Here is a 23,133-nt window from a genome sequence, read left to right on the forward strand (position 1 = left end):
GCTCTTTCCAATCCTGTTTCCTTGGTGAGTTTATCAGCTCATGTAAGTTCATTTATCATATCTGGGCAAACATCTCCCAAACCTTTATGTCAAGCATTAGTCTTTTTCCTGTACTCCATTTTTACATCACTAACTGCTTCTTGGACATTTCCAACTGGATGTCTTGTAGATATCTCAAATTTGATATATCCAAAATGGAATTCATTAACATGAAATTTCCCCCTCCTTCAAATTTCCCTGTTTGTTTTTCTGGAACTTCCATTTTCTCAGACATCCATATTCATGTCTTCAGTGTCATCATCCTCAATTCTTCCCCCTTTCTCACCTCTGTTTTCAGTTATCTGCAAATTCTTATCAATTCTACCCCCATCAAATCTCCTTTGTTAGTCCCTTTCTTTGTACTCATACAACCACTCTCTGGCTCAGCAACTTCCTAATTGGACTCTGCCATCCATACAGCTCCCCCAAAAGATCTTCCTAAAGTATAGGTCTGGTCACTCTACTCTTAGTAAGTCTTGGCTCTTTACTGCCTCGGAAATAGGAATTCACCAAACATTTCTTATAAAATACACATTTCTCAGCTTGACAGTTAAAGCCCTTTACAGTTTAGCTCCATTATCTTTTTTTCAGGCTCATTTCCCATCATTCTCCTTCATGCTCTTTCTGCGGCAGCCAAGTTTGCTGTTCTCCAAATTCAGCATTCCATCTGCTGCCTCACTCCTTCTGCACATGCCCTTGGTGGACTTCGTTCAAGGTTTAGCCCTTGTGCCACTTCTCATGGCAAGGCTTTCCTCATTCCCCCTAGATATTCTGGCTCTCTGCTTATCCCTTGATAGGTTGTATCACCCCACTCCCAGTAGAATGTAAGCTCTTTGAGGTCAGACTCTTTTTAATTTTGCCTTATATCCTTTGTGTCTTGCACATAGTAGGTAATTAATAAATGCCTGTTGGTTTGGATTGGTGACCAGTGTAAAGGGTGGCTGATTGGTGTGTAATCTAAAGGCAAGAGCTAGCTACAAGGCTGTTACAACATCCAGGTCAGATGTAATGAAGAATTGGTAAACTAGAGTCATGGTTATGGGGAGAGAAAGGAGGGAAACAAGGTGATATGATTTCAAATTTTAATCCTCAGAAACCGGGAAGTCTGTTGCCTCTTAGAGAGACAGGGAAATTAGGTGGAGACATGCTTGTTGTGAAGAATCAGCAAAACATCTGAGTAAAGATTTCCACCAAGCAATGAGTAATTGAGATCTGGATCTAATTCTAATCACAGCAATGCCACGTATCATACTTAATGCTTGATAAAGTACTTTGACTCACATATACCTACCTTGTCTCACCTGTATGATGCCCAGAGAGGCAGGATAGCTTTTATTATCTCCATTTCCATGAAAAACCTGATGCTCAGAAATGTTCAGCATTTTAACCAGCACCCTCCTTTACAGAAGGGAGGGCTCCTCACAGATGGAATTGCCTATATTGTCAGATTTCTTAATGTATTGATTGGTTTTACTGATTTTTTTTTCCTATTTATATTTTTCTTCCCTCCTTTAAAAAAAAATCTTATTACATAAGATAGCTTTTTGGAAATGGGGATGAAGAAGAATATGCTGGCTGGGGAGGGGTTTAAATTTAGGTGATGTAAAAATGAAAGATAGCAAATGTCTTGTCCTGTACAACAGATGAGGGTGGTAGAACTTGAACTCTAAGTTGAGAGTATTTTTCTCCATTTTGTGCCAATTTGGGAATCATCTGCATAGAGGGGTTAGGTGCCATGGCAGAGAAGGAAGGCTGAAGACAGAGTTAGGCTTGAAGAACACCCACATGTCAGGGACCAGAGGAGAAAGATGAGTCACAAAAGAAGCAAATGGCAAGACAGGAAGAGAGCTTGGAGAGAACTGTGTTGAAGGAAGAAGACAAGAGAGAAGGGAGCATGGAGAAGCAAAGGAATGCTCGTCGATGGGCAATGCGTTAGCATGGTAACTATAGGAATCCAGGGGAGCCACCCACCAGAGGGGAGTCGCTTAAAAACCCAGTGAGTAATTATGCTCTGTACTGGCATGCAGAAGCAAGGGTTTGCTGGAGTTGGTGAAGGGAAGAGAGAAGAGCCACTATTGCTTCTCCAGTGTTGACCAGCTGCATCCCTGCTGCCTTTGGGAAGAAGGGTCTTGGCAGCCTAAAGGAGCTGACTGAAGTCCGTATGTGTGAGGAGAAACATAGCTGTGACTGGGTGAAAAGCCTGGGCCTGGGGGCTTCCTTTTTTGTGGGGAAGTAAATGGGGGTAGCTAAGGATTTGAGGATAGTCCCTGCTAGGTGTCCAGGTCTGTCCCCTGCATAAGATCTCTTGGTTCATACTGGGCTGGTATCTGTTCCAGAATAGGGTTCTTTGTGTCAGAAGGGGAAATCTTATGTTGAAGCATAGGCTGTATATCTGCAAAAATGAGCTGAGGCTCCAGCCTGTCCAACCTTCACAAGTATGTTTGAGAAACCAGACATTGCACTGGGCCCTTCAGCGGTCACAGAGGGGAAGAACTAACAAAGGACTGTTAGGTTTGAGTGGAAAGAAGTGAGCACAGAAGATTGAGTTCAGATTAACTCACATCTGGAAACTGATGTCCAAGTGAGCAATAGAAAATGGAGGCAGATGCCTTGCTAGAAGGTTAGCAGTGAAAGAAAGCAAAGAAAGGAAGCAGGATGGGACAGGTTTGAATGAGAAGGAGCCAATGTAGAGGAAAAGGAATTGGGAGGCAGGACTGAAGGAATAGTCTTGTGGGAGGAGAAGGAAGATTATTTCATTACCTGAGGCGGGGGGGGGGGGGGGGGGGGTGCAGATCTAGAATTTAAGTCTGATGGTCTCAATTAATAAAATAAGAGATGAGGTGACTTTCTTGGGTAGAATGTAGGGAAATGAAGACAGATTTCTTGAGAAGGATCTTAGAATTATAGACTGAGAGTCAAAAGGAATCTTAGAGATCACCAAGTCTCACCTTCCTAACTTAATAGATGAGGTTCCTCGATTGAAATGACTTGTCCAATATCACAAAGCTAGGAAGTAGCTTTGAAGCCAGATCTCAGTTGCTCTGAGCCCACCCCCTTCGCCAGTGGTAGTGAGGTCAGGCAGCAAGTTGATTAGGTAGCACAATATGTGACATTCTTGGTGGCTTAGGAGGGGATGGTAGATATTGGAGATTATAAGCTTGGCCAGCCAGCTGTGCCGAAGGGGTGGGGGGGGAAGGGAAGGGATGTCAGAGGGTGGGGAGATCTTTGGTTAGTAGATCTTTAAATCCCTGACTGTGACTCTACTAGATTTGTAGGGGAAGTGAATAGGTCTCAAATTGAGCTGGTGGATTAAGAGAATGAGAAGGGTCCAGAGAGTATAAATGGCACAATGAGAGTGGAGATGGGGTTCAGAAGGAATGAAAGAAAGAAATATAAATTCTTTGTGGGATACTATGATGGATGTGATGGTGCTATAGGAGGTAGGAGGTCTGACTGACCCTGGGGAGCCCTGGTTCGAGGATCACAGATCTTGGCCTGAGGGAACTTTCTTCCACTTCCATGAGATAACAAGAAGAGCTTCCTTTTCTGTAGATGTGAAAGATGTGAGATGTTTTCATGCCAAAACTGTCAGGTATTGCTCTGAGATGGCATAAATACTGTCATCCTCATTTTGCAAGAGGAACCTCAAGCTCAGAAATACTAAATGAGTGATTTAAACCTAAGATTCCTAATTCCAAATCTGATTCAAACTTTGGTGCTTGTCTGCCAAGAGCCTGAACACACTCTTTGCATTGAGGATATTTGGCATTTCTTCCAAAAGTATCCTGGAGCAGACAGCATGCCTCAATGCTTGTTTCTAATTAGCAAACTGACTGCTGCACTAACAGTGCTTGAGACTTGTTTTGTGGGTTTGCAAAAGGGTTCAGCTAATGACCTCCACCAGCTTTGAATCTTACTGTACACAGGCAAATGGGATTGGAGCAGCTTCATCCCCTGTTGGCCAGGCCAGTGGTCTCAGATCTAAAGTGATTGCATCTTTTTTTTAGCCTTTTTTCTTAGTGACAAACTGAAGCCATTGTTCTTGGGATGGCTATCCTGTTTGCATATTGATTGGTGGAGACCCCTTCATTTCCATTTTTAAAGAGTCAACTGTTTCAATGAAAAAGAGAAAGTTCAGTTGACAGATTTTTTTTTCCTTTTAACATTATATTCTTTTAGTGATGGCTGATTAGATGGAAAGTACAAATGTTTTTTTATTTAAAATGTGGTCATTTATCAGCTTCACATTAGCATAAGTAATTTTTTTTAATTTTAAAAAAATTAATCCTATTTCTTAATGAAATAAAATTAGATTTTTCCCCCCTTCCCAATGGAAAAAAGGAAAAAGAAACCAAAAACCCTTGTGATCAACATACATATTTAAACAAAATTTCCATCTTGGTCATGTCCAATCTGCATTGTAAGTCTATTACCTCTATCAGGAGCAGGAAACATGTTTCATCCTGGGTCCTCTGAAATCATAACAGAACTGAATATTAATGTGTATAATACCAGGTGACAACTGTCTGACTTTAAAGCCTTTCTGATGAGGGTACACTAGATTTGGAGTCAGAGGATTTGGGTTTAGATTCTGGCTCTGTTATTTTAACCATTATGTGGCACTAGCCATGTCAGTTCCTTCTGTGGGCTTAGTTTTCTTGTCTTTAAAACAAAAAGATAAGTCCCTTGAGTTGTTGACCAAAGTTTCCTTTCACAAGATTAATAGAGAAGGAGACTATTTTACCAAGGGAGAGAGAATCAATTTACAGGCAATTCTTAAGTGCTCACAATGTACCAGGCACTCTTCTAGGCACTAGTAATGTTTTCTCTGTGATGTCTTTAAGCTTTCCTGACACTTTCTTCATTACAGTTCGAGACAGGTAATACACTGGTTACCCAGATGTTACAGTTAAAGAGACCGAGGCTCATTGAAGAGGTGAAATGATTTGTGATTTGTCCAATCATATAGTGAGAAAGTGGCAGAGTCTGTATTCTTATCCCTCTGTGTGGCTTCTTTAGAGTTGGCAAAAACAGGCCCATCTGGGTTTTTTGCATTTCCCCATTACACATACAATATGTTAAAGTGTCTACTCAGCAACAGAAAGCAGCTTTCTATCATTACTCCCTGGTGAGTTCTCCAAGTGGGTAATCCAGGGTGTCCACCAGAGATCAGACATGTGTGGCTACCTGTCTTTTCTCCACCTTCTATCCTTTTTAAAGACTATCAGACTAAGAGATGGAATTGGTAATTGGGCCAGGGAAATGAATCCCAAACTGGATTGGCATCAGTTGAAGAGATTCGGAGTCAGGATGCCATAGGCAGCTGGGATTAGCCTTGTCCTTCTTAGCCCCTGGGTGCAAAACTAGAACCAATGGTGGGAAATTCTGGAGAGGCAGATTTTAGCCTCTTATGAAGAGAAACTTCCCAGTGGTCAGAGCTATCTTAAAATGGAATGAGCCAGTTCAAAAAGTAGTTAGTTCCCCATCACTAGAGCTCTGCAAGCAGAGTTTGCACAAACTTTCCCATAGAAAGGACTATTGTCCATAGAAAGAATTCAGTGATCTCTTAAGTCCCTAATAACACTAAAACCCTGGGATTCTTGCATGTCTTAAGTGCCTCTTGCCTTTCCACCTGCTCTTCTCACTCACTTCAAAGGAAATAAAAGGAGAGAGTGAGCTTTCTTTCACTGGGGAAGTAGGTTTTGTTTTAGTTTATTTTGTATTTATTGAACTTTCCTAACTCTTTTTTTTCCAAGTTTAACTTTGTCAGGACTTGAAGGTCCTTATCCATGTCAAGAGCCTCAGAATAGAAAATTCTTTGGACCTGAAGTCATGAGCTTAAAGGCCAAGTTCTGACATTCTGTGCTTGGGGTTGGTAGGTGCCAGTCCTTAGTCAGCCTGAGGAAACAGAAGCATCCTGATCACTATGCTTTACCTTCAGTGCTCAGGCTTTTTAAATTTTTTTTATTATTAAAGCTTTTTATTTACAAAACATATGCATGGGTAATTTTTCAACACTGCTCTTACAAAACCTTCTGTTCCCAATTATCTCCTCCTTCTCCCCCACTCCTTCCCCTAGATGATAAGTAGTCCAAAACATGTTAAATATGTTAAAATATATGTTAAATCCAATATATGTATATACAGTTATCTCACTTCACAAGAAAAATCAGATCTAAAAATTAAAAAAAAAAAAACCTGAGAAGGAAAACAAAAATGCAAGCAAACAGTAACAAAAAGAGTGAAATTGTTATGTTGTAGTCCACACAGTTCACATAGTCCTCTCTCTGGGTATAAATGACTCTTCATTACTGAACAATTGGAACTGGTATGAATCACCTAATTTTTGAAGAGAGCCACGTCCATCAGAATTGATCATCCTATAGTCTTGTTGTTGCTGTTTATAATGATCTCCCAGTTCTGCTCATTTCACTCGGCATCAGTTCATGTAAGTCTTTCCAGGCTTTTCTGAAATTAACATGCTGGTTGTTTCTTACAGAACAATAATCTTCCATAACATTCATGTACCACAATTTATTCTGCCATTCTCCAATTGATGGGCATCCACTCAGTTTCCAGTTTCTAGCCATTATAAAAAGGGCTGCCACAAATATTTTTAGTACTTAGATTTTTTGGGCTCAGGGTCCTAGTTATACTTTAAACCTGAAGAGAATATGGAAAACAAGTGGAACTTATTCGTAAATGCTAAATCTGTACTTTCAGGGAAGACTCCTCTCCTGAAGAAGTTTGTAACAGAAAATCTTCAGTCTTTTGGATAAAATTGTCCATATGCGAGGGGAACTAATCTCCTGCAGTGGGAAGCCACTGGGTTGCTTTGTGATACTTCAGGCTCCATGGAGAAGATAGCTGTGAGAGAGAATGTGCTGACAGACTGTTCTCTTGCTGGCTCTTACTCCCCTGCAGCCATGCTATACTGTTGCATTAAGGCTTCCTGGGTCTTAGAAATCTTGAGATCAGAGGCTGTTTCTCTGGCTACCAGTTTTGCCACAGTTCAATTTGCCCTGCAGTGGACTAGATCTTTGTGAAGCTATCAAGTGATTTTGGGTGGCAGCCTTGTCAGACCTGAAAAAATAGACATGCTCTGTATATGGAAAGGCTTGTTTTTGTCTCCAGTAATGAACCTGGTTTAGGTGCATTAGCACCAGAAAAACTTGGTATTGGATTGGCACAGAGGAGGATGGAAAGCATATTGGAGTGAGCTTTCCTATGGGGTCCCAAAGGTCTACATTCTTGGCATCCTTTACCAGTCTTATCACTATCAATCAATGTCTTTATTTATCCACGAGCTCTGTGTAGACTCTGACCTGGAAAAGGTTCTAGTCCGAGATGACATGCATTGGAGGTTGGGCCAGGTAAGCACATGAAACCAGAATACAGTCCAAACAAAAGCAGAAGTTCATGATAGAGTCCAGTATGGCTGAGAGGTAAATGTCAGGAGAGGAGCTGGGCAACCCTTTGTCGCTTTGTCACAGGATCATAGCAGAATGGATTTACAATTGGGAGGGCCCCCAGCAGCCTTCTAATCCAACTTTACAGATGAGAAAACTGAAGCCTAGAAAGGTTGAGCATTTTGCCCATGATCTCATGGATTGTGTGAAAATAAAGTCAGAATTCAAACCCAGATCTTCTATGTCACTATCCAGCATCTTTCCACAATTCCCCTGATAGTTTAGGCTTGCCATTGGAATTAAATAATAAATGACACTTTTTAATAATTAACAAAAGGAGATTTACTAAACTAGAGCAAAGGGAAGATGCCTAATAAGGATGTTCACGGATTCATCTGAGTGCACCTGAATGACTCTGCATTGTCTATTCCAGGATCCAGCTAGAGATTTTCATGGATTTTTGTACTCAGGACTAGAAAACCACATCAAGAGTCTGAGCCTCTGAGCCAATTAATTAAATCTTGGGCTACTTTCACTGCCCTTTAAGGAAAAACTAGCCTAACCTGCATGAGGCCAAGCATTAGATTATTACTTCCACTACAAATACTGAACAGAGGTAGTTTGAACATTATTCATTAGAGTACAATGGAAGAGTTTGGCAGGAGTCCTTCCTAGAGAGTGTAAACTCCTTGAGGTCAGGGACCACATTAAATTTTGTGTCTCCTCTGGCTCCTAGCCTAGTGTCTTTGTAATGTTTAATGTAGATATCTAATATTTATTGATTGAAGTTGTTAAAACTCAATATAACCAAACCTATATGCAAGGGAGATTATTCCTACAGCTCATAGAAGATGAAATAGATAGTGTGGGCAAGCAGATCTGTTAAGAGATTCTGGGAAAACGCAATTCCTAGGGCTGAAAGAACACTATGGGCCAAGCCTGGGACATCAGCCAGAAAGACTTCCTACTAAGTACATATGGAGCAGCTAGGCCTATGCTAGGAAAGCAGAAAAGAAAGGACTGGTTAATCCTGTAACTGGAACTCTGCTGAATCACTGAGCCCTTGCCTTTGTATTCTGGTTTAGAACTGCTTAGCAGTGAGCTTGGGAAGGATCCAAGTTGTTACAGAAATGATTATTTGACATTGGGAGTTCCCATGTACTCTTTTTTGTACTCACTTTGCTCAATGCAGCATCTTAGGACAGGCAGCTGTTGACCACCCAACTTACAGCTACACTGCCCCAGGATTAGTAACCTTTGTCCTAGAAAGCGTGACTTCCTTCACTATTAGCACTTGTTCTATGAAAATTTAAGGGTCCAAAACTCTTCAGCACACATTATATAAGGATTTGGCAAAGTTTGGCAAAGGATAAAGAGAAGTTTATTTCATTAACCAATTATCACACCTTTTCCACCATATTTGGAATTCATTTTTTTCTCTTCATGTCCCATAATTTCTTTAGTAGGTAATTGTAATGGAATAAAGGAGTGTAATGACTGCACCCTCTGGTTAGAAGATCTGAGTTTGAATTCTGTTACTACGTAACTCTGGACAAGTGAACTTCATGCTTGTTTCTGTGTAAAATGGAGATAGCAATATTTGTACCATTTTATAGGATGACTATACAATAGATTTTAAACTTTAAAACTATAGATGTAAATTACTATTATTCATAGACTTTAAAGTGTCCAATTATTTTTCCCATTAGGCTTACTTCTGCATTAGATTAGCCCACATATTTTTAGTGGAGAGCTCCTAAAATATCTGCTTTGTTAATTAAATAAATCAGACTAATTTTTAATTAACATATTGACTGCATATACTTGAAAATACTTGAAAACAGTGTCCTCTTAATCATTTCTTTTACTATAATTTAATTATCTTCCTTGAAATATCATTTACATTGTTAATTTGTTTGTCAATTCTTTTCTGTATAGACCTGCAGGGAGAAGTTAAATCCAGCATAGTCCCTCTCCAAATTCCAAATTATAACTATCTTTAAAGGATGTATTACTTCATATCCATTATACATAAAAGTATTTGTATACATAAAAATCTTAAGAATGTGGCAGATGAAAAAGAAGATGCAATAAAAGTATTTAAAAGTAGCAATAAAAATTAAGAAAAAAGAATTTAGCTGATTTCAGAACTCTAAAAAGAAAACTTTTTAAATATATCTGAGATATCTGTTAATCATAGAAATACAAAAAATGATTTTTGTTTGTCACACAATGGTCTAAAAGTGTACAGGTAAACCATACATATCAGCATCACTGAATAAAGGAAGTCTTTGTATTTGAATCTCTACTGCTCTCTTTCCAAGCTTTCAAATTTTATGCAGCAGAGAACAGATGAGTTGCTCAGACTTGTATTGCCAATTTTCTGGAAAAGAAATTTGCTTTTAGAAAGGAACAGGTTGATCTGTGCTGAAAGAGAAAACAGATACAGCAGAGGAAATAAACTGAAGTGCTAAATGAACAAATTGAGGAACACATGATTGACTGAAAATCTTGTTAAGCAAATGTTCAGATACCACAGAATCAGTTCCTTATTTAATAGAGATTTGGGCTATTATGAAGAAATAGATTAGGAGACTGGATCAGGGAGGCTGTGGTAATGGGAAAAGAGAATGGGACAAAAGGGGGTAGTCCAGGAAAGAAGACCTAACAGGAACAGCTAACAGGACAGGGGATAGAGCCAGAGGAACAGAGTTAAAGTTGTGGTAAGTGTAAGTTAAGGACAGAGCAATTAGAGACTACATTGTAGATAGATATATAGATATAGGCAATGAGAGACTTTATAGACATAGATACACACACAGAGGTGTATGTGTGACTATATACATAAATACACATATGTGATTTCATTTTAATTTAATTTAAAACAGCCATTTTAGGTTATTAGGTACCTGTTAGATGCTGAGGCTACAATGATGAAAAATCATAGTTTCTGTTCTCTGGATTACCCAACAGCTTTGCAGAGAAGAGCTGGGGAACTATGATATGGATACAAGTTAATTTGAGGGAACTAGGGACTGAGGAACATTAGACAAAAAGATTTTAAAAAAAGTTTAAGGAGAAAAAAGTCACCTTTACCTGGAGTCAGAAAGAGTGGGATAAGAATTTTTAAAAAGGCTCATGGTTATGCTATCATTGCCTTAAAGGATGGAATAAATAGGGTCTTTCAGTAGCTATCAAGTACGAGAATAGAAGTGAATATGAATATCAAATTTGCTAGTCCAGACATAATATCCAGTTCAAGCATTTATTGAGTACCTACTAAGTACAAGATACTGTGATATTTAAAGAATGAATAACATGCAATTTCTGTCCTACTCGAGAAGGAAGGAAGATGTCTACAAATAATTATGAGATATAATAAGAGTGGACAAGGTTTGTTTCTTTTTGTCTCTATATCTACATTACTTGGCACATTGTAGATAGGAAAAAGGGAGTAGGCATTTACATAGCTCTGACCACATGCCAGATACTCATACTAAGTGCTTTACAAATATTAACTTATTTGATCCTCACAATAACCCTGGGAGTTAGGTGCTATTATTATCCCCATTTTACAGCTGATGAAACTAAGATAGATAAAAATTAAGTGACTTGCCCAGCATCATACAATAAGTATCTGATTCTAGATTTGAACTTATCTTCCTTTCAACAGTCTGGGAGCCCTCTTCATAGTGCCACCTAACTGCCTAGGTGCTTGCTTGATAGGTGACTCCCTTCTCTCCCTTTGAGGATGTCAGTGACATCAATAAAAATTGAGGTTACAAAAAAGAGAGAGGTCTCAGATTTTGAGGAGAAAGCTAATCAAGTCAGTTTTTTTTTTTTATGACCCAATTTTCTACTTTTTTCAAGTCAGTTTTGAACGCAGAGTTTGAGACAATTGGATATTTATACTTAGTCGTCCAGGAAACAACTGAAGATGTGAAATTAGGAGTTTTAGAAATCATTCACACACAGATCATTATAAGATATCGTATAATATATGGGATAATCATATGTTCTTGTATACAGATAAAAGGCAGTCACAGATAGAAGCTAGAAGGACACCCTCATGTGGGCAGTTGGGGATGGAGAGGAAGAGGAATCAGCCAACAAGACAAGGAGTTAACCTGACTTAGAGGAAAAGAGCCAGGAGAATGTGATAGTACAGAATCCAGCGGACTAACAAGAAGCAGGGATTGGTTTGCAAAGTCAAAACGAACTTTAAAAGGGAAAAAAAAAGATTCAGTGTGACCGTTGGGGACCTTTTAGAGAGAGAGATCCAGGTCGCTGGGAGTTGAGTGAGTAGGTGAAGACAGAGTGGAAACAGTTAAAAGAGATAGCTTTGTAGAAATCTGGTAATTAAAGGAGAGATAGGGACAGTCTATAGATGGGTTAGAAAGGTCATGGGAAAGCTTCATTTAAAACTAAGAAGATTTGAAGATATTAGAGAACAGGAATAACTGATAGAGCAAGACCCTAGCAGAGATCCTCAAACTTTTTAAATGGGGGGCTAGTTCACTGTCTCTCAGACTGTTGGAGGGCCGGATTATAGTAAAAACAAAAACTTTGTTTTGTGGACCTTTAAATAAAGAAACTTCATAGCCCTGGATGAGGGGGATAATCGTCCTCAGCTGCCGCATCTGGGCCGCGGGGCCGTAGTTTGAGAACCCCTGCGAGGGGCAGAGGTGTAAGCATCCATTGTACGAAGGTCTTAAGATTTTCCCGTTTGTATTGTACTAGCAAAGGAGTCCTAGAAGCCCCATTGGCATAAGGGGGAAGACGAGAGGGGAAAGGGGAAAGGAGAAAGGATGGGGCAGAGATAGAAACTTTGGGCAAAAATGCACTGTATAAATGTAATTTATTGTTGTATGTTAGCCTATTGGAGATGGAGTTATCAGCTGTGAATGTGGGAAGTAGAGATGAAATTTCATTTGGAGTAGTATAGAAAAGGTGTGGAATGTTCCTTGTAGGGAATTCTTTTGAGTGGAATAAAAGGATTGCTCAGCAGCTTATGTTAAGTAATCTTCAAATCATTAGATAAGAGGTAAATTTTTTTCTAATTTCAATAAAAGCCTCATAAAATTTAAATATGCTTAGATTTAGAAAATCTAACAACATTTAGATTCCACAGAGAATTGATCCATTATGAAGTAAAATTGGAGAATTGCATCTCCAAGCCTTTTTTGTTGTTATTGCTCTAAAAAGGTTTCTTTTATTGGCGTGCTTTATTTTTTTCCTGAACCAGATTAATTCATTTGCAGACCACTATTAATCCTTGAGACCATGACATCCTCACAAGGTTGTAACTAGATCTACTGTCATCCCATTCTCTTACTCTTCCTTCCACTGATTTCTGACCATTAAAACTTGCTTCCCCAGATGTCACAATACGATAAACTCTTCTTTCTTCCCCAGAGGTCTTGGATCAAAGCAGCCTTATTAATATTCTCTTCATTCCAGCAGGATAGTTGATCTGACCCCAGAACAGGCAATGGATTTAGCCCCACTGTGCTCCATCTCTGCTCTGAAAGGCTCCTGAACTGAGATTTGTTCCTTGTGATTATTAGAGTGGATGAACTTTCCTACATATTTCAGAGGGTCCTGGGCCAGACCTCTGAACCAGGGCCATTCTATGACTTCAAAAGAAACTTTCTTCCTCTCTTCCATTCATCCCATTAATTATCAGAAACTGAATTGCCACAAATGAAGGTGACTTGCTTCTAACAATTTTGGCTATGGGTTGTTGCTGTGCATCCTGTTCTGCAATACCACTTATGGTTCACATTTACATAGTACTTTAAGATTTACTTCCTACTTTCTTCCTAATAGTCCTATGAGTATATACATTTGTAAATGTATATATTTATATGTATATATATAAATATGCTTAGATTTAGAGTGGAATAAAAGGATTGCTCAGCAGCTTATGTTAAGTAATCCTCAAATTGTTAGTTTAGAGGTAATTTTTTTTTTTTAAGATGAAGACATTGCTGTGGAAAGTGCAAATTATTTGCTTAAAAGATCCCATTGGTAGTAAGTATCCAAACTATACCTTAAGCCAGCATCACACCTAACTCAGTTTTCTTTCTACTGTACTATCATGCCTTTTCAAAGGCTTTTGCCTCATTCTTTTTTTGAGACTCTTAGATCATGGCCGCAAACCCTTACCTTCTTGGCTTTCCATAATGTTGGCCATGCCAATTGCTATTCCTAAATCATTCCATCCATCTGCTTTCTCAGTTTTTGCTTCTGGCTGTAGAGCATTTCTGGAGAATGTCCCAGAATTGTACAACCCAGAATATGACAAATCTGAGCCATCTAACCCCAGCTGGGCCCACATTGTTGCTTGGCAGCTTCCTTATTAATCTCTTGTTAACTGCCCAGCTTATTACTTACTGAAGTTGTTCCAGACCTCGTTTTTAAATACCCCACTTTCATCTTCCCCTCTTAAACTCTCAACAGATGACCTTGCCTTTTACTAAGAAAGATCATAAAAGGGCATCAGATATAAGCTTTCTCCACCTTAAAATCTCTTTCCTGGTACCTTCTATCTTGTCATCCTTCTCCCTTATCTTAGAAAATTGGAGCCTTAGGGATACAAATGGGTTGGGGGACTAGAATGCAGGACTAGTTCTATAGTAGCCCACAAGAGTAGACTGAGCCCTGTGTTTACTCCATCCCAGCCCTTCTCTATTCTTCCAGGGACCTTGTTCCTATCTCCATTCTCCCCAGCCCTACTTGTATGATCTGTACTTTATTCTGTTATTGTTAGCCTATTAAACATGTCAGAGTTTTCTCCACTTGAAAAAAATTGTGGTTTTATTTGATTGCTTCTTCAAATTGCCATCTTATTTTGCTTTGCTTTCATTACTAGTTTTTAATAAAAATAATGACAATGCCAACGATTGACATATCTAATACTTTAAAGTTTGCAAATATTTGAGTGAGGTCAGTAATTTAAATTAATTGCCTTTGTTCACCCATCTCATTAGTATTAGAGGCAAGATTTTGAGCCCTGCTCTGCCCAATTCAAAGACTAGTATATTTATTCCCTGGAGACATCCTTGATAACTGCCTCTTCCTTTTCCTGCCTTCTTCCTGGAGGCATTCTCTGAGCAAGCGTCCTTGACTCTCTCTGCTCATCTTTTTTGTCAGTCTGCTACAGAAAATTTCTTTTCTCAAAAGTTCAACCCTAAACTTTATATAAATGACTAAAATTTATACCTTCAGCCCCCCAAACCAGATTATGTTAACTTTTTGTGCATCATAGACCCCTTTGGGAGCCCAGTGAAGCCTGTAAACACCTTCTCAGAATTATGTTTTGAAATAATTGAAGGAAATGCTAAATCTCAACTAGAAAATGCTTTGTCCATCTAAATTCACAGACTCCCTGAAATCTATAAATAGGTTCCTTGAAGGGCCCATGTAAAGAACTACTGCACAAGATCTAAAATTCTGACTATCTTCTTGATGTCTCCATCTGGAAACCCTGCCTGTACTTAAAATTCAATGTGTCCAAACAAAAATTCATTAGTTGTACAGTTAACAAAACTCTTTGTAAAAGTATTGTTACTGAATCATTTGCTAGAATCATCTCTTATGCCCAAAATTGTCATAAGCTTCTTAAGATACTAAAATTCTTTTGCATTCTGCAACTTCTATTTTTGTTTATTCCCAAAATAAAATAATTTAAAATTAAATCCAATTAATAAGTATGTAATATGTGGATCAGTGATAGTCCTAGATTTAATATACGAGGTGAGATCATTTTAGAACCAAACTAAATATTACATATAGAAGTTAGTGTTTCTAAATTTAGCAAACCATAAAGAGCACAGAAAAATAAATATTCCAGAAATTTTAATCTTCTCTGAAAGTTTCCTCCTTTAGCTCATTTTTTAAATAGAGAAGCATTTTCTTTGTAGCATCAATCTTTCTTTTTTGTTTTGTATCTACCTTTTTACACAAATAGTAAGCATTTATTAAGCACCTTCATATTAATCCTTGACTAAACACTGGGAATATAAAGAAAGGCTCTTGAAGAGTCTAACTGGGTAAACAATATGCAAGCAACTATGTACAAACCAATAATGTATAGGATAAATTAAAGTTAATCAACAGAGGGAAGACAGTAGCATTAAGGAGGAGCAGGAAAACTTCTTGTGAATGGGATTTTAGCTAGGACTTGAAGGAAACCAGGTAGTGGAGATGAGAAAGAATGGGATTATGATGGTCATGGAATATGTCACTGAATATTAATCACAGTACAGTTATTGAAAGTAGCTGGAATGTTGCTTGAGGAATTATATATAAGGAGGCCAGTGTCACGGAATTATTGAGTATGTGGTAGAAAATAAGTAAAGTAAAATGTAAGTAGGAAAAGTAGGAAAGGGTCACATTGTGAAGGGCTTTATTTTTCTTATTCAGCATTTTTATTCTCTAGTTTAAACACACAGTGAATAAAAGTCAATCATTAGACAAGACTTTCATTAATCACATACATTCTTGGAGTTTCTTCTTTCACAGAACTGATAAGATTATATGACCTTGCAAGTCTGATGAATTCCCAAAGAACTTGACAGACAATGAGAATTTACAAGATATTTTGGTCTTTCCCCAAACAGATAGTCATTATTATTTATCTTAAAGCAAAATATGCTCAATTACTTAAGACAGTTTTTTAAAAATCATGATTAAAGTCTTTAGGTGATTACTCAAATTCAGAATTTGTGAAGGGGTTTAAAAGCCAGAGTATTTTCTCCTTGATCTTGGAGGTGATAAAACCTCCATGATATGTTTAGAACTGTGCTTTTGGAAGGTCACGTTGACACCTAGGTGGATAGATAGAATGAAGAGAGATTTATGACTTAGAGACCAACTAGCAGTTATTGTAGTAGTCCAAGTGTGAGGTGATGAGGGTCTGCCTCAATTTAGTGGCAGTGTCAGAGAGAGAGAAGGGAATATGTGTGAGAGTGTTACAAAGATAAATTCAATAAGTCTTGGCACCAAATGGAGGGAGTGAGAAAGTAGTTGAGGATGACACTTAAGTTGAGAACCTTAGTAACTAGGACGATGTTACTGCCTTCAATAGTAATAGCAAGGTTCAGAAGGAAAGGATCTCTGGGGATAATGAATGTGTTGTGTCTAAGATGTCTACAGGACATCTTGGAGGTTATGGGAAGGTTAGGGCTAGATGATTAGATCTGAGAATTACCTGTATAAAGCTGTTTATAGAGTTCATGGGAACTGATAAGTTCACCAAGTGAAAGAGTATATAGGGAGAAGGGAAGAGGACCCAGGACAAAGCCCTGAGGAAAACTCATCTTCACTGAGCATTACCTGGATAAAGATCTAGCAAAAAAAGACTTGAGATGGAAGTCAGACAGGTAGGAGGAGAACCAGGATAGGGTAGTGTCATGTAAACCTAAAAAGAAGATGATATCAAGGGGGAAAATGTGATTAGCAGTGTCACAGGCTGCACAGAAAGGCAATTGAAGTCATTAAATATTTTAGAGCAGTTTCAGTTGAATAATAGTCTGAATTCAGACAGTAGGATTAAAAAGAGTGAGAAGAAAGGAAGTGGAGGCACAGTGGATAGAAAGCTGGGCCTGGAATCAGGAAGTCCTGAGTTCAAATCCTGCATCACTGTCTTACTAGTTTTATGACTCTGATTAAGTCACTTAAATTACTGTCTGCCTCAGTTCTCCAAACTGTAAAATGAGAATAATCTATTAGGGTTGTTTTGGGAATCAAATAAGTTAATATTTGTTTAAAAGCACTTAGCACAGTCCCTGGCACATAGTAAGTGCTGTATAAATGCTTATTTCCTTTCCTTCCCTCCCCTACCTCCCTAGGAGGCATTAATCATAGACACCATTCTCAAGGAGAATAGCTGCAAGAGGGAGAAGCTGTGAAATGATAGCTAGCAGAGATGAACAGACCAAGTGAGGATTTTTAAAGGATGGGGAAGACATAGGCATGTCTGTAGGCTATAGAGAAGCAACCAAACACAGAGAGATTGCAGATAAGCCAGAGGGCAGGGATGATGGATGGGGCAATCTGGTCGAGAAGCTGGGATAAAAATGGGATCACTTGTGCGGATGAAAGGGTTTGCTGTGGCAAGAAGAAGGGCTGCTTCATTGTGTGAGATAGAGGGGAAGTAGGAGATAGTAGTAGAAGACAATTGAGTGACATGAGGTGAAAAGGGGGAGATAAGAAGAAATTCATGGCAACAGCTTTGTTCCCTCCTTTCCATTACCAGGGCATTTCTCCTAGTTTGGGCCCTCATACATTACTAGTATAATGGCCCCTAATGAGCATCCTAACTCAAGCCCACTCCACCCCCCATTTATCTTGCCTTGATAATGAATCTTTCCAATGCACAATTCTGAGCATATGTTTCTTCTAATGTGAAAACTTCAGCAAGTTCTCAGTCCCTAGCATATAAAGTCTAAACTCATTCTGATGTGCAAAGACTTTCAGTCTTGTTTTAATCTCCTGGGCTGAACTTGGTCCTCCCTTCCCCCCTCCTCTCGTTTCCCTTCCTCCCTCCCTCCCTTCCTCCTTCTCCCCTCTCTCTGTCTCTGTGTGTCTCTATCTGACTCTGTGTGTCTCTCTGTCTCTTGTGTCTCTGTCTCTCTGTCTCTTTCTGTCTCTCTGTCTCTCTCCCTCCCACACACACACCCCCACACATTTCTGTGCAATTCTGGTTCCACACTTTTTTGTTCACCGTTTTTGCACAGGGGAGTGATGTAATCAGAGCTGTGCTTTAGGAAGATTAATCTGAATTGGAAGGGAGACAGCAGAAGCAGAAAGACCAGTTAGGTAGCAATTGCAGTCATCTGATAAAGAACTAATGATACTTGAATTAAGGCAATTGTATTGGGATAATAGACTGGGTAACTGGGGGAGGCAGATGGGGGATGAATCCAGAGTTTTTTAGCCTGGGTGACTTGGAAGTTAGCCGTGCTATGAAGAGAAATAATGTGGTCAAGCTACCATTCCTATAGTATTAAAGGTTTGCAGAGCATTTTGAAAATATTTCATTGTATCCCTTACAACCTTAGAAAGTTGATGCTATTATTATCCCCATTTTATATTTGAGGAAACTGAGGCAAAAATGGTTAAGCATCTTACTTAAGAGGCCAGATTCATACAAAACTGTAAGGGACCTTGTGGCCATTTGATCCAACCACCTAATTTTACCTTTAAGGAACTAATTTGTTCTGAGGCAGTAAGTACTACATATATTAATATACTCATTTTAGAGATGAGGAAACTTTGGCTCAGGTAGGTTGAATGACTTACCTGTGATCATACCACTGATAAGCACAAGAGGTGCCATTTGAACCCACTTTGATCCTCTTGTCACTGAATTCTCATATTGATCCAAATAACAGTTCTGAAAATTCTTCAGCTAGACTGATAGACTGACTAGAAAATACAATAGAACAGTAACATAATAACCGAAGCAATGGAAGTTGTTACCATGTTTCCCCAATAATGAGACCTATCCCGAAAATAAGCCCTCCCCTTACTGTGTAAGATTCCTCTAAAATAAGCCCTCCCCCCGAAAATAAGCCCTATTGAGATTGCTACTGTAGTGAAGGTGATCCCTTGCGCTACACGCTACATTACGGTATCCTCTGTATGCACCAATCATTATTATTATTATTATGACATGATCATTATTGAATAAAGGTACCTTTTTTTGTTCACATTTACCTGTTTATTAAAATTGCTGTCAATGTTCATTAAAATAAGCCCTCCCCTGAAAATAAGCCCTCCCCTGAAAATAAGCCCTCTGGTGGTTTTCTGTCCAAAAAAAATTAATAAGACAGTGTCTTATTATCAGGGCTCAGATATCCCTCCTACAGAGTTGGGGGTGGGGATAATTAAGAATTTACTTCTAGAAAGTATTAGGGGTGGGAATGGGGAAGTTTACCAGTGTTAGGTACTTCTAAAATCTGAATTAGAATTGAGTCAACACCTTTGGATTGGTGGTGCTAGAGGACACAGGCAACTTTTCAGAAAACAATTTCAGTGAAAGGGTGGAGGTGGAAACCAGATTGTAAAAGGTTGGGAAGGCAGGGAGCCTGGGTTTTTAGGCAGTTTGTCAACTAAGGAACAGTAAGATCAAGGAAGACTCATTTTGGATTGGAGAAATGTCAGCATGTTTGTAGACAGAAGGAAAGGATCTAGGGGAAGAGAAGATATTGAAGAAGCATGAAAGGGTGATTTTGGACATACTTTAGCCCTGTACCTTTGAACACTATTCATCTCCCCACATCCTGCTATACCTTTCTAAAAATCAACAACTCTCCTCCCTGGACTTATTTTATTATAATCTGTCTTTCCCTCTCTTCCCAGTGCTGCAGGATCTGGGACCTAGCACTGGGATCAAAGCCAAGGATAAATTTCTAGTCTCAGAGCTATATCCTGTCCTTTTTAGGCCTCACTGCTGTAGCCCTCTGGGAATAAAGGTCCTATGTCCCCTTTACTGTGTCCTGGAGGATGGATCCTGTGCTATGTGCTCTAAGGTTGGGAGCTTCATCCTCACCTGTCATATTCCTCTTCTTTCCAGGTCCCAGACTCTGCACAGCAACAGAGAGCCCTCGCTGAAGAAACAAAGATGGAGATGACGTCCCTAGACACAGGTCTGGAGTCACCACCTGCTCTGCCCTGTAGCAGTGACTCCTCACTGGGGACCCAGACTGGCTCTCTGAACTCTGAGACCCTGCTTCCATTCCATGATCTCCAACCAGGTATTCAACTTCTCTGCCTCTCTACTCCCCCAGCCATTGTGACCAAATTAGGCTTCCACTTTCTACCTGTTTCTGTTTCTCCAGATTCTTATTGTTAATGTTACTATTTTCAAGGACTCAGTGTATGTAAAAAACATGACTGGGTTCTGTAGGACTATTTGCTTACTGAATGAAATCCCAGCTGTCCAGGACTGACTTCAGGGCCTTTCACCTACTTCTCCCCAACTCACTACTTACAATTCTGGTTTTCCTGAACCTGCCCATAAGCCCAAGCTTCATTGGTTCCCCGTGGCATCTAGGAAAAAAGGCAAATTCCTGTTTTGACATCTAAAGCCTTTATGATCTGACTCCACCTGTCTTTCTAGATTGATTCATCATTAATCTCTCCCCTGGTCCTGTCTCCTAGCACTGGCACTCACTGTGCATTCCACCAAGCCCGATTCCTTGCTTTCCCTTCCATGTCCTCGTAACTCCCTTCTCTCTCAGCCCTGCTGAGAAGACTTTCCCTCCTCCCTACTGCTGCTCAGAATTCCTTACTTTTTGCCATGGCTCCACTCAATTGTCATCTTTTACAACTCATCTTTCCTGATGCTTTCCCTAACCATTCAAAAATCACATTGTATTTACTTTGACTGTCCTCTGTATTTATTTCCATGTACTCATTGCTTTTTCTCAGTAGAATGTTAGCTCCTTGAGGACAGGGACTGTTTCACTTTTTTTCTCTCTACTACCAGTGCCTGGCACAGAGTGGGTACTTCACAAATGCTTTTGAGCTACCAATCTTGCTCTTTTCTGACTCTCTGTACTTGCCTCTCCCTGGGCATTCTTGTTGCCATAGGCCTCCCTTTGCCTATTCACCAATTTACGTCCCTCTCTTTCAGTGAATAAATGAAAGAAAAAGTATGTATTAAGTGTTTACAATTTTCAAAGCATTGTGTTAATTATCACAAATACAGAAAGAAAAGCCAGACAGCTTGTTGTCAAGGATCTCCCATTCTGATGGGAAGATACTTCAGCTGCATGTTAGCTGGGAAGACTCACTAGTTCTTAGTGTGCTTTTCTTCAGTCTTCTCCGGAAGTCCTCTCCTCCAAGGAATATTGCCTGATTATTCCTCCTTAAGCCAAAATAGTTAAATGTTTCTATTGCCTTCTTTATTTTTTATTTTTATTTTTTTCTATTGCTCTCTTTAACAAACACATAACTCATTTGTACCATATTGATTTGATCACATCTCTAAGTGTTTCTCAAACAGGCAGTTCTGTTAGGAGAGAACTGCCACAAACTGAATTCAGCTTGGCCTCTTCAGCAAAAGGTGTTGGTGAAATAGCCAAGTAGAAATGAGTCACTTTCACAGCTGAGCCAGGTGGGTAGAGGAGGGGCAGGTCAAGGCAGGAAATAAATCTACAGAATTTTCTATGCAATTGAAACCAAGAGTAGGTGAGGTTTAAAAGATGCAACATAAAGAGAAAAGAACAAAGGGGCAGGTCAGAGATATAGATGGCTCCTGCTCTGAGAAAGAGAAAAGAGAGTTACCAAATGAAATGAAGAAATAGAAAGAGAACCAGGAGGCACGAGTTTCTTGTAATCTGAGAACCTCAGAGTTACCCGGGATCTCAGAAATCCTTACCTGAGGAGGACTATTACAACAACATCCCTGTCAAAATAAGCGATCCAGCCATCCAGCTTCTGTTTAAAATCCTCTTAGAGCATCTCTTGCTCCTGTGATACCTTATTACTTCTCTTACCTCATGGGATACCCTTTTATATTTTTCTATGATTCAATTGTACTTTTAGCTGAAACAATCTACCTCTCTCCACCTTCTATCTCATTACTTGTTCTACCTGGGTAGGACAAATGTAATATCTTTTCCCCAGAACTGCCTTCACATACTTGAAGACAACAAGTGAGATAATTGAAAAACATGCCATACAAGTATCTATTGAAGGGACTAAGAACTAGAAAAGACTTAAGAAAAACATTATATCATCTTCAGATATTTGCAGAAAATGTGTAACAAGGGTTAGTCTTTTAATGATGTCCAACTTTTTTCAATGAACAAAAATCTATTTTTTCTTCCTCCTATCATTTCTCCCACTTCCACCCCACTTTGGGAAAGAAAAGAAAAACAAAAGCAAAGCCCTTGTAACAAATATACATAATCAAGCATCACAAAAATGCGTAGTCAAGCAAAACAAACTACACATTGATCATGTTCAATATACATAACTACATCTTATATCCATCACATCTTTTAATGAGTAGTTTTACTTTTCTTGGCCCCAGAGGACAGGACTGGATGCAATAAGTGGAAGTAATAGAGATGTTGATTTCAGCTCAATTAAAGGAAAAACTTCCCAACAGCTAGAACCATGCGTAAGTGAACTAGATACATGAAGAGGTGGTATGTCCTCTTTCAGAGGGAGGTTATTCAGTAGAGGCAGAATGATCATTTGTGAATAGTATAGAAGGAATTCCTGGTCTAATAATGATTATACCAAATGGCTTCTGAGAACCCTTTTTATTCTTAAACTTTGGGCTTTTCATAATTGTAGATGATCAGTTGTTCATCAAAAATAAAATTCAAGGAAACAGTATTAACACTGGCCTCCGCATACAAACATACAGAATAAAAGATAAACTAGAGTTGTTAGCACAAGATGATAAGTACTATCTTGTAAGTATCTTTGAAGCTTACTTTGATATAATTCTTATTGGAATCTGGCAATAGATTTGTATCCATTAATTCTAAAAGAAATGATTAAATAAATTCTGCTTCACTGAGTAGGATTGTATATCATAAAGATGTACTCATGGGAAGAAATTGTTGAACCATGGAATAGAAGCATGATGAATATTTGGGTAAATATCAGTGGAGGGAGAAACAAACCACAGGTGAAAGAGTAGCATATAGACACCCTG

At 39.0% G+C, this 23,133-nt stretch overlaps 1 protein-coding gene and 1 pseudogene across 5 annotated transcripts in view; both read left to right on the forward strand.

The window, feature by feature from the left end:
- The window catches only part of LOC127544676 (ribonucleoside-diphosphate reductase subunit M2-like), a 681,272-nt pseudogene that overhangs the window by 360,255 nt on the left and 297,884 nt on the right, over window positions 1-23,133 (forward strand).
- LOC127544664 (zinc finger protein 16-like) overlaps window positions 1-23,133 on the forward strand; it is a 56,694-nt gene that overhangs the window by 26,669 nt on the left and 6,892 nt on the right. For all 5 annotated transcript variants that reach the window (XM_051971418.1, XM_051971417.1, XM_051971420.1 and 2 more), the window contains one exon: window positions 20,032-20,212. In XM_051971418.1, coding sequence (XP_051827378.1) covers window positions 20,032-20,212 — 181 coding nt within the window. The remainder of the gene's footprint in view (window positions 1-20,031; window positions 20,213-23,133) is intronic.

Source organism: Antechinus flavipes, chromosome 1 (genome assembly GCF_016432865.1).
Source record: "Antechinus flavipes isolate AdamAnt ecotype Samford, QLD, Australia chromosome 1, AdamAnt_v2, whole genome shotgun sequence".
Lineage (NCBI taxonomy): Eukaryota > Metazoa > Chordata > Mammalia > Dasyuromorphia > Dasyuridae > Antechinus > Antechinus flavipes.